The 17,142-nt window shown below is 35.8% G+C and overlaps 1 protein-coding gene across 2 annotated transcripts in view; it reads right to left on the reverse strand.

Annotated features, from left to right (window-relative positions):
- GOPC (golgi associated PDZ and coiled-coil motif containing) overlaps positions 1-17,142 on the reverse strand; it is a 39,744-nt gene that overhangs the window by 14,636 nt on the left and 7,966 nt on the right. The window contains exons 2-3 of one of the 2 annotated variants that reach the window (XM_006071443.4): positions 4,568-4,732; positions 2,991-3,014 (exon numbers count right to left, since the gene is read on the reverse strand). In XM_006071443.4, coding sequence (XP_006071505.2) covers positions 2,991-3,014; positions 4,568-4,732 — 189 coding nt within the window. The remainder of the gene's footprint in view (positions 1-2,990; positions 3,015-4,567; positions 4,733-17,142) is intronic. The other variant, XM_006071444.4, reaches the window with a different exon arrangement.

Consider the following 17,142-nt stretch of genomic DNA (forward strand, 5'->3'; position numbering starts at 1 on the left):
ATCTTAGAGGATTGTAAGAAACTTACAATGCTTAAATTAGAACAGATACTCCAATTTTTAAAAAACATTTTATGGTAATGGAGAAATGCTGGTAATAACTGCATTAAAAATATTTACACATTAAAAAATGTCTATATAGAGAACAGACTTGTGGTTGCCAAGAGGGAGGGGGAGAATGAGAGGGACGGATGGGGAGTCTGGCGTTAGTAGATGCAAGCTATTACATTTAGAATGGATAAACAACCAGGTCCTACTGTGCAGCATAGGGATCTTTATCTAACCTCCTGGGATAAACCACAATGGAAAAAAACATAAAAGAGTAAATATATACATGTGTATAACTGAGTCATTTTGTGGTACAGCAGAAATTAGCACAACATTGTAAATCAACTGTACTTAAATAAAAAATATAGCTTATGGGAAAACTAACTATAGATAAGTATATCCATGATGCAGATTATCACTGAACTTTGGGATCTGGAATGGATCATCTATTTGTCCAAATGTTAAAGTGACTGAAGAACTGTTTTCTGAGAAAAAATACTGGCTTCACTTGCCTACTATGAGGTTGAATAGATATCCATTTTTATCTCTCAAAAAAGGATGCTATCCTCTGCTTCACTTAGTAGATAACTCATATATATGAATTTATAGGTGTCAGCCAGAGAATATAACCTTAAGGTTTTTGCCACCAAGTTTTTATCACCAACAAGAAATAATTTTCAATATACTTTCAAAGTATAAAGTACGGTGTACCTACTCCTATACATCAAGGGTTACAAATGTAAATACCTTTGGGATCCAAGCACAGAATAGGCAGGTAGGTACAAAGGAAAGCGGAGGGGAAAACAGAAGGTAAAAATCCTGCCTAAAGACAGTCAAATTCAAATCTGAACTCACAGACATACACACAGTACGACTAAATAAACCTTTCTGAGAGTTGGATGTGGGCCCTGAGAGATCTTTTAAATGTTATTTTTGGATCAAGAGAACCATCCCAAATTTGAGTGGAAGTGTTTACTGACTTCGAGCACTATTTTCACAGATTCGTTAATTTACAGAATCTATAAATCCTGTGAAAATGTAGTTATATTTACTGATGACATGCAGAAGACACTGCTCACTACACCATGTCCCCTTTAGGAGATTTAAATAAAGCTCCACCTCAGCACCAGGAAGAATGCTTCTCTTGAGTGAATGGCACAGGATATTGTTTCTAATATTCAAGTAGTGAATACTGTAATTATTTCCCTTTTACTATAAATAATAAGCTGAGAAGAGAAGGAAATGGCAACCCACTCTAGTATTCTTGCCTGGAGAATCCCATGGACAGGAGCCTGGCAGGCTACAGTCCATGGGGTTACAAGAGTCAGATGCAACTTAAGAGACTAAACCACCAGAGAAAGACTACCCTCAATTTGGCAGCAAGTGACAACTGTCCTTAAGATTTCTTTTTTTTTTCCCCTGATAGAAAAAGAAAACACTTGGAAAATGAAAATAATAAATTTTATAATCAAATGTAAAAAAAAAATAATAAACTGAGAAACAAATGTAAGCAAACTTTTAACAATTAATGGAATATATTTTGATACTAATTTTGATGTCTGCTTTGATCTACTGTTTTAACAAAAGCATATCAATATACAATATATTTAAACATCAATATATGATATATTCAAATACAAGGCAGTGAGTACCACCATCTTAAAAACAATAAAAAAAAAATAGCCTAAAATGAATGACAATTACCAAATGTTGAATATACTTATCACTTCCTTGATTAAACTTTTGTCATTACGTATGTGATAAGAAGGAAGATTAGCATGCTTTTTCAACTTCTATAAAAAGACAAATATAACAACCAGAACACAATTGTCTAGACTTTTTCTTTTTAATTTGAAGAACTAATAATCTAGAATCCTTCTTTTACAACAACTTTGGAACTCTTAAAATCTCAATTTATTTCAGAATCTCTTTCCTAAAAGGGCAGGTTATCAGTTCCAAAAGAAACCACGGTTCGGACAACATGAACAAAGTCTTTTTAAATGACATTTATGGAGTTTAACGCTTTTGTTTCAGAAAAAAAGAGTTCCTAGAAGACCAAAAATTGTTTATGGGCTAAGTAAATTTTATGTTGAGGATTATCTACTTACAAACTTTAATGAGCTATTAATACAATATTTATGAAATACGAGAAACATATTAAGTCACTACTTTGCTTTAAAGATTTAAACTCCTAGTGAATCAGACAAACTCTCTAGCCTGAAATGAACAGATGCAAGCAAAAACAGGACTAAGAACACTGAAGTTAATCACTTTTAGATTTAAAGGAAAGAATTTTGTTTCAGTTAAGCTGTTCATCATTAGATACCAACAAAGAAGTTAATTTTGTATTTTGATATCTACATGCTATATTTCCAAATGAAGAAAAGTCATATGACTACTCAGAACCTGATTAGGCTTAGGTAGTGGGAAAAATATTAAGAATTTATCTATACTGTTATTTTCTAAGGTAAATTTAATAAAGGGTTTCAAAATTCAATTGTTTCAAAGGCCACACAATTATTCTCAAGACTGCTGAAAAGTTGTAACACATGCAGTGGATGAATAAGAAACCAACATGCACATTCTTTCTCTGGGAATAAATTCAAATAGAAAAGGAGGAAAGAGCTAGGCCTGCACAAGAAAAACCAATTCTTCTTTTGAAGCAGGGTACAAACAAATTACAAAGCTCAGAAGTTGTCAAAAAGTGATGGGTTCTACAAATAATAGCAATAAATCACAAACAAAAGAAAAATCTTTTAATAACATGAGGTGAGAAAACAGCAATGGGCTACTGACTGAATTTTTCAGGTATTGGCACATTAAAAAATTATCATCATTAACATCACTTTCAGATACGTACAAGGTGACAACATGTACTATGCAAAAAAAGCACTAAGAACACTTCAGCATAACATATTAAAGCAAAACAGAAATGGTATACTTACCAGCTCCTCCACAGAGGGGACAGACTTAAGATATAAGAAAAAAGTTTTATAATTAGAAAAACATCAAACAAACTTATTTAGTGGTACAATCATTACAAGGAAAATTCCTATATGTTGAGTATCACTTGGGTCAAGTTCATTAAAATAAATATATTTGCAAATCCATAAGCAATGCTAACCGTACAGGATTAGATTAATTTTTTTTTTGTTTTATCCAAACTGATTAACACACTTGGTTCAATGTCTTTCCACTAAAGCACCATGTTTCCAAACTAATGTTAACATGTCAGATGAATTCTATTCTAGTGAAAATGTACATTGTTTCTGAATGTTAATATCAAATATTCCAAAGCAGCAGTTATGAATCTGACTCATCTCAGTTAAACAAAACACTAACAATTTATATTTAGAAAATTTCAAAACTTAAAAGTACTTTAAGAGAATGTAAATATTCATTTAAATAAATTGTAACATATCAGTCTTAGAAACTAATCAACCAATTAGACAGAAATACCTGAAAATGAACAAAACTTTAAGCTGCACTGTTGTCATCATCACACCATCTTGTCTCATCCCTCTCCCAAGCTCTATATCTTATTTACTGCTGCGTTCCCTAGAGTACACTTAATATACATGAGGCTAAATCAAAATGAGATTTTGAAAAAATTCTCTTTAAACAACCTACACTGATTAAGAGGGCAATAGTTAATTATGCAACACTTGTAAAAATGAACATTATGCAAACATGAGAAAGCAGTGGCAGGGAAAACACTTATATTAAGAGCAAAATAAAAAATGTGCCACTGGCTGACACCCAACTCCATTTTCCTCCATTTTCTCCCTTATTAAAAGAACTCAGATTTTACTGGAGGTGGTCATGTGACCAACTAAGGGACTGATATGCAGCTAGGGAAGGCCAATGAGACAGCTAAACAATTGGCAAAAAGCTGAGGAGGATTTCATGAAAAGGCCATTAAAGAAAATGAACACAGCTAGGAAGCACCGTTTTCCCCTTAGATTTTGGAATGCAAGATCCTGGAATGCAGGTAGGAAGAAATCCTGAAGGCAGAAACCATGAGCTGAAGATGACAGAGCAGAACAAAAGGAAGCTGGATCCCTGGCATCTGTGGAGCTGCTCTACCAGCTCTGGACTGCCTATCTCAAGGCTTCTTCAACTGAGAGAAAAGACTGATAACGTGGACTATTTAAGAACAATTCTCATGTTACTTGGGAATCTGTTTTATATGTAGCTAAACTAAATCTTATCTGATACAGTAGACTGGCAAAAAAAAACCTGCTTACATGTTACAATCACAAATAACTTTTAAATATATTTATATGGATCTTTTTAAATAGGAATAAGATTCTATTCTGAGTACCAATTGGTTATTGATGTTGTCACTGGTCATCTCCAGGTAATGAGATCAAGGATGATTAAGACCATCTTCACATTTCCTATATTTTCCAAATTTCCCAGGAGCACACACCAATTTTTATAATTAAAAAGCCTCATTAAAGACTGTCCTTTTCACCCTCTAAAATGCACATAAGTATGTGTTATCCTCTAAACTACTTACCAATTTTGCCTTAATGGTACCAGAGTCAACACTTTGGCCAGTTTTAGCATGAAGCTGAAGCTGAATAGAGTGCAACTGTAAAAGTTGATCATGTACTTCTTTCTCCAATACAACTTTCTCTGCTTGGGTCTCTGTCAGTTCAGATTTCAGATCCACCAACTGTGCCTTAAAAACCAGCAACAATAGCAGAAATTAACACAGCACTGTAAATCAACTATATCTGAATTTAAAAAATTAAAAAAATAAAACAGCAACAATAAAAAACATTGTTTAGTTTTCTTTATTTTTGATTATATTATTCAAGAATGACACAGAGAGACTACTTGCAATGAATAGATGAACACTGGAAGACCACTATTTGACCAAGCTATAGGATATCCACCTAAACTGACATAAAATCAACAGTACAAGCAAGATATTTGAGTGGAAAGAGAACCCTACCATAAACAGTATCTCTTAATAACACAATAGGCTAGTTCCATTTTACTTTGCTCACTTTAAGAAGGCTTTTCACTGTTTCACTTTTATCTGCAAAGTTTATGAAAATACACAAGTATGGGATGATTCATCATCCTATTGAGATAACATGTGCTATAGTCATTTACTAACATTAATAGTATGTTACAGGAGATGCTGAAGCTCCGATACTGTGACCACCTGATGCTAACAGTCGACTCACTAGAAAAGACCCTGATGCTGGCAAAGACTGAGGCAAAGGAGAAAAGGGTGGAAGAGGATGAGATGGTTGGATAGCATCACTGACTCAATGCACAGAGACTGAGGAAACTCTATGAAGTGAAGGACAAGGAAGCCTGGCATGCTGCAGTCCATGGGGTCACAAAGAGCTGGACACAACTTAAGTGACTGAACAACAACCAGTCACCAATCAGTGGAGAGCCCAATCAGTGGTGCCGCCTTCACCTCAGTGAATATTGGTTCAAATCAGCCTAACCACCATCTAGCAGTTATTTTAGGTGCTTCTGTACAAACTACTGAGCTACAGTGGGTCCAAAGACCAGAGTTAACTGCAAGCTAGAGTTAATTGTTACAGCGTAGCAGAACCACCCATCAGAACCACTTAGCTATTCAGTCTGAAGTTTTCCATTTTTCACAACTGATACACTGTTGTACAATAGCACACAGGATATATCCCTTGTGTGTGTTTGATCTTTCCAGCTTACAAGTAGATGAAAGACCGAGGCAAGGCCTTAGTTTTCTATTTAACATAAATTTTACCACTAAGCATCTCAAAAGCCAAGAAGCATGCTGGCCCAATGAGTTAAAACTGTGGAGAATACTTTCTAAATTATAGTTGATACTTATTTATGCCCTTGAGAAGTTTTCTTATCAACTGAGGTAATAAATATGCATTTGAACCAATCAAAAAAAAATGTGGCAAATTACAGATGTATTTAGAATTGGTCAGGTCCTCAGGAATTCAAAGTAAAGGAAGGTTTAAAGGTTAGTGAGGGAAAGAGAGCTTTGAAGGGATTTGAAGTTCAAGGACAAGAACAAAATAGAAGCAATAAAGCAGACAAGAGATGAGAAGACCAGCAAGGACAGACCAAGACTAGAAGCAATACAGGTAAACTCCCTGAGCATAGAGACCAGAGGACAGGAGTCTATTTCAGTCTCCCAATTGCACCAACTAGTGCCTAGTATATAAAAGATGCCCAGTAAGTATCTTTAAGTTGAAACAAATTCTAATACTAGCCTTGTGATTTCAGATAAATCATTCTGTCTCAAGTTTCCTTGGTTTTAAAATAGTATAGTATCCACTAGGTATAAATAAATAAGATATAGGATATAATATAGAACAATAAGGAATATACACAATATTCTAACTTTAAATGGAGTATATAATCTATAAAAATGTCAAATTGCTATGCAGTAATCTGAAATTGATATAAATCAACTATACTTCAATAAAAATTTTAAGTACATAAAACAGGAATAATACCTATGCTTTGACTATTTTCATATTATTAAACGTATATATGAAAGCACTTATTACAATATGAAGACGTTATCAGTAAGATTAAGACTATTGAGTGGACTGTACATGAAAGACTGGACAAGGCTGGAGAGGAAAGCGAGGCTAGATACAACAAATGGCTTTGATTGATAAACCAAAACTGAGACTGAATCTGACAGGAAATCACAACATGTTCCTAATGACATTTTGTTTTTGTTTTTAATAGCATTTTGAGATATAATCCACATAAAATTCACTTTTTAAAAGTGTACAATTCAGTGATTTTTAGTATAATCACAGAATTATGCAGCCATCAACACCATTTAAGCCTGGAACATTTTCTCTCAATGACATTTCAGCCACATGATATTTGCAGGTAAGGAGGTGAAGACAGGGACACTAGCAATACCCTACACAGATTTATATGGAATACAGTTCTAATGTATACCTAGGAAGGAAACTTTTGGGTCACAGAGTACGACTGTGTTAAACCTCAGCGGAAAAGGCCAGTTTTCCAAATGACTGTAGTAAATGACATGCCTCCCATGTATGATAGTTTTAGAACCTTGCCTTCATTCGGTATTGTCAGTCTTCTTAATTTTAGCCATTCTGGGAGGAATGTAGTGGCATTTCATTGTGGTTTTAATGAAAACTTCTTGATTACTGCCACAGAAGCTGAACCACTTTATATTCCTACCAGCAATAAATGAGGGTTTGTTGACAGAAGTTTTGCATATTTGTTTTGTCTCATGCTTCTCCAGGGCTTCCCTTGCAACAGTTGGTAAAGAATCCGCCTGCAGTGCAGGCGACCTGGGTTCAATCCCTGGGTTGGGAAGATCCCCTGGAGAAGGAAACAGCTACTCACTCCAGTGCTCTGGCCTGGAGAATTCCAGGGACTGTATAGCCCACGGGGTCACAAAGAGCTGGACACAACTGAGCGACCTTCACATGCTTCTTCAGGGTTTCTAATTATACTAATATGAATTACTCTTTCCCTATCTTTTATATCCACAATTTCCTCTTACATTCTTTTTGTTTTCTTCTTGCTATACTTACTGTATTGCCTATTTTTTTTATGTTCCTTCCAAATTAGGCTCCATTCTAAAATAATTTTCCCCTATTTTTCCCCAAAGTTCTGCAAGTATTCTTTTTATTACTTTATTTCTGAGTTTTCCTATCTCTGAATCATTCTGGTCTATTCACAGATGAATTAACATTATTAATTTCCTTTAGTTTATATTTTACAGTTTCCAATTGATTTGTAGCCTTATCTAACATGCTTTCATTGTCTCTTGTCATATTATTCTATTTATTTCCATCTTTTTTGCATATAGTACATTTATATGGGGTTTACAGAAAATCCTTTTCTGTTACTCATGTTGAAATGAAATGGGTTTTCATATAGCACCTGTCAGGGAGGAGACTTCCATGTGGGGGTTTAAGGTGAGCATGGGTAGCTTTCCTAGCTTCAGGTCAGTGGGCTACCTCCCCTGGTCTTAAAGTGAACTTAAAACCATAGCCTCTGTAGCCAGAACCACTGTTTTGAAATCAGACACCTATGTATGTATTCCATCCCTAACTTGAATATAAACTCTCTTCCCTTCAGACTTCATGTTTCTGCCCTGCACAAACAGGATTCTATTTTTTAGCAATGTTTCTTTACAATTGGACCTTCTTTCTCAAAAGCGGTTTGTGTTAGAAATTTCTGAGATTCTTCGAGTCCAGCCCAGTACTCTGTAATCTTCTTCCTGCAGCTTCTTTGTGTGTGCCCGTGGTTGTTTTGCATTCCTCTGCAATCTGGAGGCAGTTTTGCCAGTTGTTCTCAGGCCCTCTGCTCAAGTTTCCCATCCAAAGGGATGTCTTCTCCTTTGGAGCTCTGGTAGTGACTTCTGTGTCGGGGCCCCTTGCTATTCATTCCTTCTGCCACACAGGTGCTCAGTCACATGATTTGTGTGGGTCCTGTTGCCTCAACCCACCCATGTTCTGGGGCTTATGAGGACACCCTCTCCATCTAGTTTTGCTTAAAAGGCTATGACTGGATTTCTTTTTTCGTAATTCTAGTTCTTCTGTTTTTACAAAAGCTGTTTTAAAATTTAAAACTTAATCCATTGTGATCTTTCTCAGACCAGAAATCTTTATCTTACATTTTCACTGCAACAGAAAAGCTGTGATGGGCTAGATCAGTACTGCCTAAGATTTAATATGAACCACATGTGTAATTTAAATTTTTCCAGTAGCCACATTTAGAAAAGTAAAATTAAACAAGTGAAATAAATTTTTATAATATAAACCTAAAGGTTTAATCAGATTTACAGTCAGCTTTCTGTATCTATGCATTCTGCATCTACAGATTCAACCAACTGTGTATTAAAAATATTTGCTGGGGGAGGGGGCGGGGGGAAACGTCAGAAAGTTCCAAAAAGTAAAACTTAATTTGCTTCATGCTGAAAACTATTTACATAGCATTCACACTGTATTAGGTATTATAGGTTAACTTAGAAATGATTTAAAATACATGGGAAGATGTATTTTATGCAAATACTGCAACATTTTATATAGGAGACTTTAGCATCCATGGATTCTGGCATCTGCAGTGGAGGGGCTGGGGAGGCCTGGAACCATCCCCTACAAATACTAATGAATCAGTTCAGTTTAATTCAGTTCAGCCGCTCAGTCGTGTCTGACTCTGCGACCCCATGAATCGCAGCACGCCAGGCCTCCCTGTCCATCACCAACTCCCGGAGTTCACTCAGACTCACGTCCATCGAGTCAGTGATGCCATCCAGCCATCTCATCCTCTGTCGTCCCCTTCTCCTCCTGCCCCCAAACCCTCCCAGCATCAGTCTTTTCCAATGAGTCAACTCTTCGCATGAGGTGGCCAAAGTACTGGAGTTTCAGCTTTAGCATCATTCCTTCCAAAGAAATCCCAGGGCTGATCTCCTTCAGAATGGGGTTGGATCTCCTTGCAGTCCAAGGACTCTCAAGAGTCTTCTCCAACGCGACAGTTCAAAAGCATCAATTCTCTGGTGCTCAGCTTTCTTCACAACGGTACTTAAATGTTTGTGGCAAGAAGTACATTATGTGTTTCAACAGGTATGTATTGTCTGGTTTTCCTGTTATGATATATGTTTCAAATAAAAAACCTCATTATTTATTAAAAGCTGAGCAAAACTTCTGGCATTAATAAAGATACAAAGAGGCATAAGTGGTATTCATGAATTAATTTAGCAGGATATCTTGGGATAATGTGCATGCATGCTAAGTCACTTCAGTCGTGTCCAACTCTTCGCGACCTCATGGGACTGCAGCCCACCAGGTTTCTCTCTCCATGGGGATGCTCCAGGCAAGAATACTGGAGTGGGCTGCCATGCCCTTCTCCAGGGGATCTTACCGACCCAGGGAAAGAACGTGGGTCTCCTGCGTCTCTTGCATTGGCTGGCGGATTCTTTTCTTGCTGAGCCACCGGGGAAGCCCTAGGTTAGCAGATTAATATTCAAAAGATCTCCATATTACCCTGTTGTTCCTGTAGTATGGAGGTCTCTTGAAAGTGGCCTACTATAAACATGAACTCTTCATTAAGTGAAACAATTTCTCAAGAGACTGCTCAACTTTAAAAAAATGAAGGAAAAATTCTTTACAAAGCAAGGATGCAGTAACAAAATTCAAAGCCCAAGTTAATTTTTTTGAAACAGTGTTTCAAATTTACTCTAAATTTAGTAATATTTAAATAAGTCTTGTCTATGATATAAGCATTTTAGCTGCTAAGAAAAATTAGTGATATATTTTATGTGAGGATTATAAATTTCCATATTTTATTCAATGGCTACCCTCCTAATACAACAGGATTTTATAATCAAAGAGATCTTAGAGAACATAAAGGCTACGATTACGATGACTACTATTTAGATAACAAAACCAACGCCTATCAAAACTGATTTTCTTTCTATGGCTATCCGAACAGACAGTGGTAGAACAGCCCTTTGAACCCAATCCTTACTCCTGGGGCAAGGAAGCAGATGTGTTATCAAGCAGTTAGCTATAAGGAAAAAATGTTTCTACTGCTACAATACCTGTTTAACTTACTAACAATATTCACAGTTACCACAAAACAAGCATTTACCTACCATATGGCAGGTGTACATGCACCATGTGTCATTTGTAATTCTTATCATCATTCTTTCTCTCTCTCCTTTTTTAGTATTTAAGGAAACTGGAAATCAGAGTTTAAGCAATTTGCCCAAGATCACACAGCTAGTAAATAAGACTCAAAACTAGCTTGACCATAAAAAAACACCTGAGCATCTTTCACATCACTAACCTTGGCCACGCAATAACCAGGAAAGAATGAAAATTAAAAAATAAATAGTTGATTTCAACCTTCAACTCTTCCATTTCTACACTGATATCTTAAAAAGTCTTTTAAAAAGCAAAATCAAAACCAGTTATATGTAAGACTACCTTACATATAGACTTTATTTGGGATTCATTCTTTTCGCTTTCCTATATCCGATTTTGGACTCATTTGTGGGAGGAAAAAAAAAAGCTGACCATCAGGATATTCTTTACCTAGAACTCATAAAGAACAAAAAGACTTCACTCTAGGATGATCTCTAAGCCTTGGGTCCTTGACTTTCACTTAAAGGTCATTAAATCAACCAATGGTGAGATTTTTCTAAGGCAGTGATTCTCAAAGATAGTCCCTGGATCTCCATTATCAGCTAGAATGGAGTGGGGAGATGTATGAGCATTCTGGGCATATTCTGCAACATAGGAATGCAGTATTCTCAGGAATGAAAAAGACAGAAAGACGGTGTACCTAAATAACTTCTTAGGATTTTTTTAGGATTATCATTACCATTCATTTGTATATGTAGTCATTACTATTCTATTTCTTACCTCAAATTCTTTTCCATCAAGTTAATTCCTTTCTAATTCTTAACTACTGGATTCCATTCTGTGGCACCAAAAATCAAAGCAATTTTTTATTCAGAGTTTCCTATTATTTCACACTGTCTAGACTTTAATCCTCTGTCCACACAATTCTGTAAAAATGTACAACAGCTGTATTTTTTCTTTCTAGATGTAAGCTAGTTTCTATTTAACTGTCTTATGGATAAAAAAGGCAATTACTTTACCTTAAGCATCCCCCCAAATCTCCTGTTCTGGGGAGGATTAAACTAAGACAAGAAATAAGCAAATATCCAACAGCAGGGAACTTGGATCCAGGTCATTCATTACTTTGGGCATTTTGTACAGCTCTTTTGATACAATTATACAAAGTCTAAGCTAAGAATATAAATTAAAAATCTGGTAAAACATTTTTATTTTGCACATGAAGCATTGAGGTCCAAAGAGATTAGGTGAGTTGTCCTAAATTACAAACTGTATGGGATTAAAACTCAAGACCTCCTGACATCCTTTATAATTCTGGCAGTAATAGGAAAAATGGAAAGGAAGGAGTCCATGAGTTCCAAACGAGATCAAATCCCAAATTTCAGAATTAGAGCTCTAAGCAAGAGACTACTCTGAACATACACCACGTAGCCAGCCTCACACCCCAAACATCCAGATGCATGTGCACACACACATACACAAACACACGTGTAGGCATGGACAGGCATGCACACGAAAGCACACACACTCAGAGTGGTTATTTGTAAGAATTACAAAGAAAACAGTTGACTTCAAATAGCAATTTGACTGTTATGAACCATAGCATACAAAGCTGCTGATAAAGACCACATTTCCCTGCAAACGCTTCTATACTTTGTTTTAAAATACGTGTATAAAATGTAATTACATCAGTAAAAAGAAACAATTATGCTTTTAAATGCATGTTTTTACTATTTGAAAATGCAATTTAGGATGAAAGTACAGATTGGAATTTAAATCTCTAGCAATAACACCATTTAATGTCAACATCTAAAATTTATCATCTATACCCACCTACTTTCCTCAAAGGTTTTAAAGCTCATAAGATCAATCAAACAAATGTAAAAAGTAAAAACCATACACTGATGGTGGTATATGACTGGTAAAGATAAAAGCCTTACTACAGTTTATTGAGTATTAAATATTGAGCTTCTTATTAATAGGAGAAACTTTACAGATCATATAACTTTCCTTGCCTCATTTAAACAAACAATGCTATTTTGTTTGTAAGACTGTCTTTTTCCCCCCCAGGGTCTAAACTTTTAAAAGAATCTATCATTCTTTATACAAAAGGTCATAAGCTACCTGACAGACAAGCGCATCATTGCTTCACATGGCCGTTTCCCTTCTGTGACAACAATCAAGGGGATAATGTTACTAATGAAAGCATTTTGATCCATTCTCTTTCTTTTCTACTTCTTCAAAAAAGGCGAACAAAGTATTACAGCTCATTTAATTTAACCCACACCTTTATAAAGACTCTTTCTCTATTTTCTCTTTTCTTCCTGTAACCAGGATTCTTGGCGCTGCTCTAATATCCAAGATTATAAAAAGCCAATGAGTCCTGTTTTAAAGCAAAGACTGTGACCAAACAAAATATATTCAAAGGTTAAACATGAAGATCTGTTAACTCAAGTATAGGAAATAATATTCTCTCTTTTAATTATATATCAGCTCTTGAAATAGTATGTTCATTTGGCTTACAAAAGTTCTGTGAGAAAACTCTACCTCTCTGCTGCAATTTCCAATCCAAGCATAAAGACCACTAACTTCATCTGTCATCATTTCTCCGCAAAGTATTCTACAGCTATTTTTAGTCTCCCACATCATCACACATTTATTCAACAAGTATTTATTAAGCACCAATATACGCCAGGCAGTGGGCTAGGCCCAGGGGATACACTGCTAGATGAAACAAACATGGATCCTGCCGTTCACAGCTTACAGTGGCCTTGCGCACAAGGCGGCTCATACAGAAAGTGAATGACGTATATGATAGCATTAACCACGTGCCAGGCACTGTTGTGAACAAACTCATGTTTTAATTGTCCTAATCCTCACAATAATCCTCAAAGATACTTTGTTGTATGAAGGGAAGTGAAGCAGAGAGATTAGGTAACTTGTCCAAGGTCATTACAAAGTCAGTAGTAATACACATAATTAAAAGCCATAATAAGCTGTCTGAAAGGAGCTAAACAAAGACAATTAGTGGGGTGGGAGTGTATGGCTATCCTTCTGGGAACACTTCTGGGAACAGCTGCAGTTATTATAAGAGCAGCAGTTCTCACTGGTCTGTGTGACCATTTCAGAGCCAAAACTATTTTCATAATAATAAAGTATTATTTGCCTTTTTCATTGTGTTGACATTTATTCCAAAGATGTTAAAGCAATAATGACTAGAAGGCTGACAACATGTCAAGACAGCGGCACCAAACTGCCAGTAGTCAGTGAATGCTTCACTAACAGGCACTCCCAGTACAAAACAAAAAGCATTTCACAATGTCCCAATAAAGCAGCAAAATTACCAATTTCTAAAAATCTCAACCCTTGAGTAAGTTTTTAATGTTCTGTGGGATGAAATGTGAAGCATGCATAAAGCATCCCTGATGCTTCCCTGATGGCTCAAATGGTACAGGAGACCTGGGTTCAATCCCTGGGTTGGGAAGATCCCCTGGAGGAGAAAACGGCAACCCACTCCAGCATTCTTGCCTGGAAAATTTCGACAGAGGAGCCTGGTAGGCTACAGTCCATGGGGTTGCACAGAGTCAGACACGATTGAGCAACTAAAACCTGCCTTTTCCTTTTCAGTTTGCTGCATGTCAAACTATGTTTTCTCAAGAAAAAGCACTTATGCAACTGCTTGAGTTGCAAAGCTGAACACTTTTTTCTTGGAACATCATTTTTATTTGAAAGAAGAACAAACTGTGGTTATTAAGATTGATATATCTGGCAGACATGTTCTTAAAGATAAATAAAGTGAATCTGTTATTCCAAGGAAAACAACTGACAGCATTTGTTGCCAATGGTAAAAATTTACACTTTCAAGTGAAAATTAGAATTTTGGAAAATCTGAATCCAGCACCATAAACCTGACAGCTTCCCAATATTTAAATATTTCTCATGTGATTGGAGATATTAACAAATGTGATTTTTTTATATTGTATTATGAGGTGTGTCCACATTTGGAAGATCTGGATAACCCAGCAAACCAATGTTTTCAAAATGACCACACACAATGTTAAAATCATGCCTTGGTAAAAGATTCATTCAAAGGCTACAAAGACAGACCAATGTATTTTAATGTGACGGTATATAAAAAGTTCACTGATAGATTCATACTCCACATTGTAACTAACCTTTAAGTAATTACCTTTTACTATCAAAGAATATCCACAATTATCTGAAATAGCTATTAAAATACTGCTCCCTTCTCGAAGTATTTATCTCTGTGAGGTCAAATTTTCTTTCTATAACCAAAACCACATATCACAACCGTCTGAATGTAAAAGGGAATACAAGAGTCCAGCTATCTATTGAGACAGATTTTTTTTTAATGTAAAACAATGCTACTCATAATTTGGGGGGAAGTATAGTTATTTTAATTAATAATTATATTAACACACAATGGGTTTACTGTTGCTATTTTTTTAATATATACATTTTATTGAAGTATAGTTGACTTACAATGTTTCACATGCACAGCAAGATTATACATATACATATGTATATATAGTTATACACATACACAAATATTATCTTTGAAATTATTTCCATTATAGGTTATTACAAGATGTTGACTAGTTCCCTGTGCTATATACTGTTGCTACTTTTAACTGATATAATACTGGGTTGGCCAAAAGGTTCATTCGGGAAACACTGAATGAATCTTTTCAGTTCTGTTCAGTTCAGTTGCTCAGTCATGTCTGGCTCTTTCTGACCCCATAGACTGCAGCCTGCCAGGCTTCCCTGTCCATCACCAACTCCTGGAGCTTGCTCAAATTCATGTCCATCGAGTCAGTAATGCCATCTAACCGTCTCATCTTCTGTTCTCCCTTTCTCCTTCTGCTTTCAATCTTTCTCACCATTAGGGTCTTTTCCAATGAGTTGGTTCTTTGCATCGGATGGCCAAAATATTGGAGTTTCAGCTTCAACATCAGTCCTTCCAATGAGTATTCAGGACTGATTTCCTGTAGGATTGACTGGTTTGATCTCCTTGCAGTCCAAGGGCCTCTTAAGAGTCTTTACCAATACTACAGTTCAAAAGCATCAATTCTTCAGTGCTCAGCTTTCTTTATGGTCCAACTCTCACATCCATACGTGACTACTGGAAAAACCAGAGCTTTGACTAGATGGACCTTTGTTGGCAAAGGAATGTCTCTGCTTTTTAATATGCTGTCTAGGTTGGTCATAACTTTTCTTCCAAGGAGCAAGCATCTTTTAATTTCATGGCTGCAGTCACCATCTGCAGTGATTTTGGAGACCCCCAAAATAGGCTCTGTTTCCATTGTTTTCCCATCTATTACCATACAGTGATGGGAACAGATACCATATCTTAGTTTTCTGAATGTTGAATTTTAAGCCAACTTTTTCACTCTCCCCTTTCACTTTCATCAAGAGGCTCTTTAGTTCTTTGCTTTCTGCCATAAGGGTGGTGTCATCTGCATATCTGAGGTTACTGATATTTTTCCTGGCAATCTTGATTCCAGCTTGATAAATCTTTTGGTCAACCCAATAATTAGTTTTCGCAGTTTTAATTTCTATTACAGTAAATACCAGTAGATATAACCTGTATTTCTTTTTTTCCTAAAAAGCTCTCTGAGAACCTTATAATTGTAGGATGTAAAAGAGTCCTGAGACCAAAAAGTTTAAGAATTATTGTTTTAGTTTCTGAAAGGAGACCCATGTGGACTGGGCCATACAGAAAAAAAATCAGAAGAATAAGATATGACACTGGAGAGCTATCCAGAGATCAGATCACAGAGAGTTCATCAGTGATAAAGAGTCTGAATTAACTCAAAGTACAATTGAGGAATTTAAAACAGAATTATATGGTCATATTTATGTTTTTTAAAAGGCAGCTATGTGTAAAATGGGAGACAATGTGACTGAATTAGAGTTAGGGGATCTGAAATGGAAGAAAGTAGATAAATCTGTGGTGTATTTTTAAAAGTTAAAGTATTTTAAACCTCAAAATGAAGTTCCAAACAATACAAAAATGCTTTCAGTTTTCATTTTAATATAAAGAATTTAGTTGCTCTATGATCAAACTGGAGGTGGAGTAAAGAGATTGAACCTACCCAATATATTAGAAACATTACCAGTACACTAAATCCATACTCAGTACTCTAATACAGTGATGTTTAAAGTTACCTTCAGTCAGTTTCAACTTGTTCTTAAAATGGAACACCATGAAATAGTAACTCAGAAATCATATCTTTGTGACTGATTCAGTCATTCAATACTGTGGTGGGCACCATCTTAGACACAATGGATAGCAGACTTGTCCAGAGAGACACCATCCCAGCTCTCAGGAAACCTGTATTACAGAATGATTACTGGTAATCTTTGAGGATTCATGGTAGAACAAAATGAAGTTGTTTCAAATGATTTACTCATTCAAATAAACATTTGTAGAGTATATACAGTGTGCCAGGATTTGGAGGAAAAA

The sequence above is a fragment of the Bubalus bubalis genome, chromosome 10 (assembly GCF_019923935.1).
Source record: "Bubalus bubalis isolate 160015118507 breed Murrah chromosome 10, NDDB_SH_1, whole genome shotgun sequence".
NCBI lineage: Eukaryota > Metazoa > Chordata > Mammalia > Artiodactyla > Bovidae > Bubalus > Bubalus bubalis.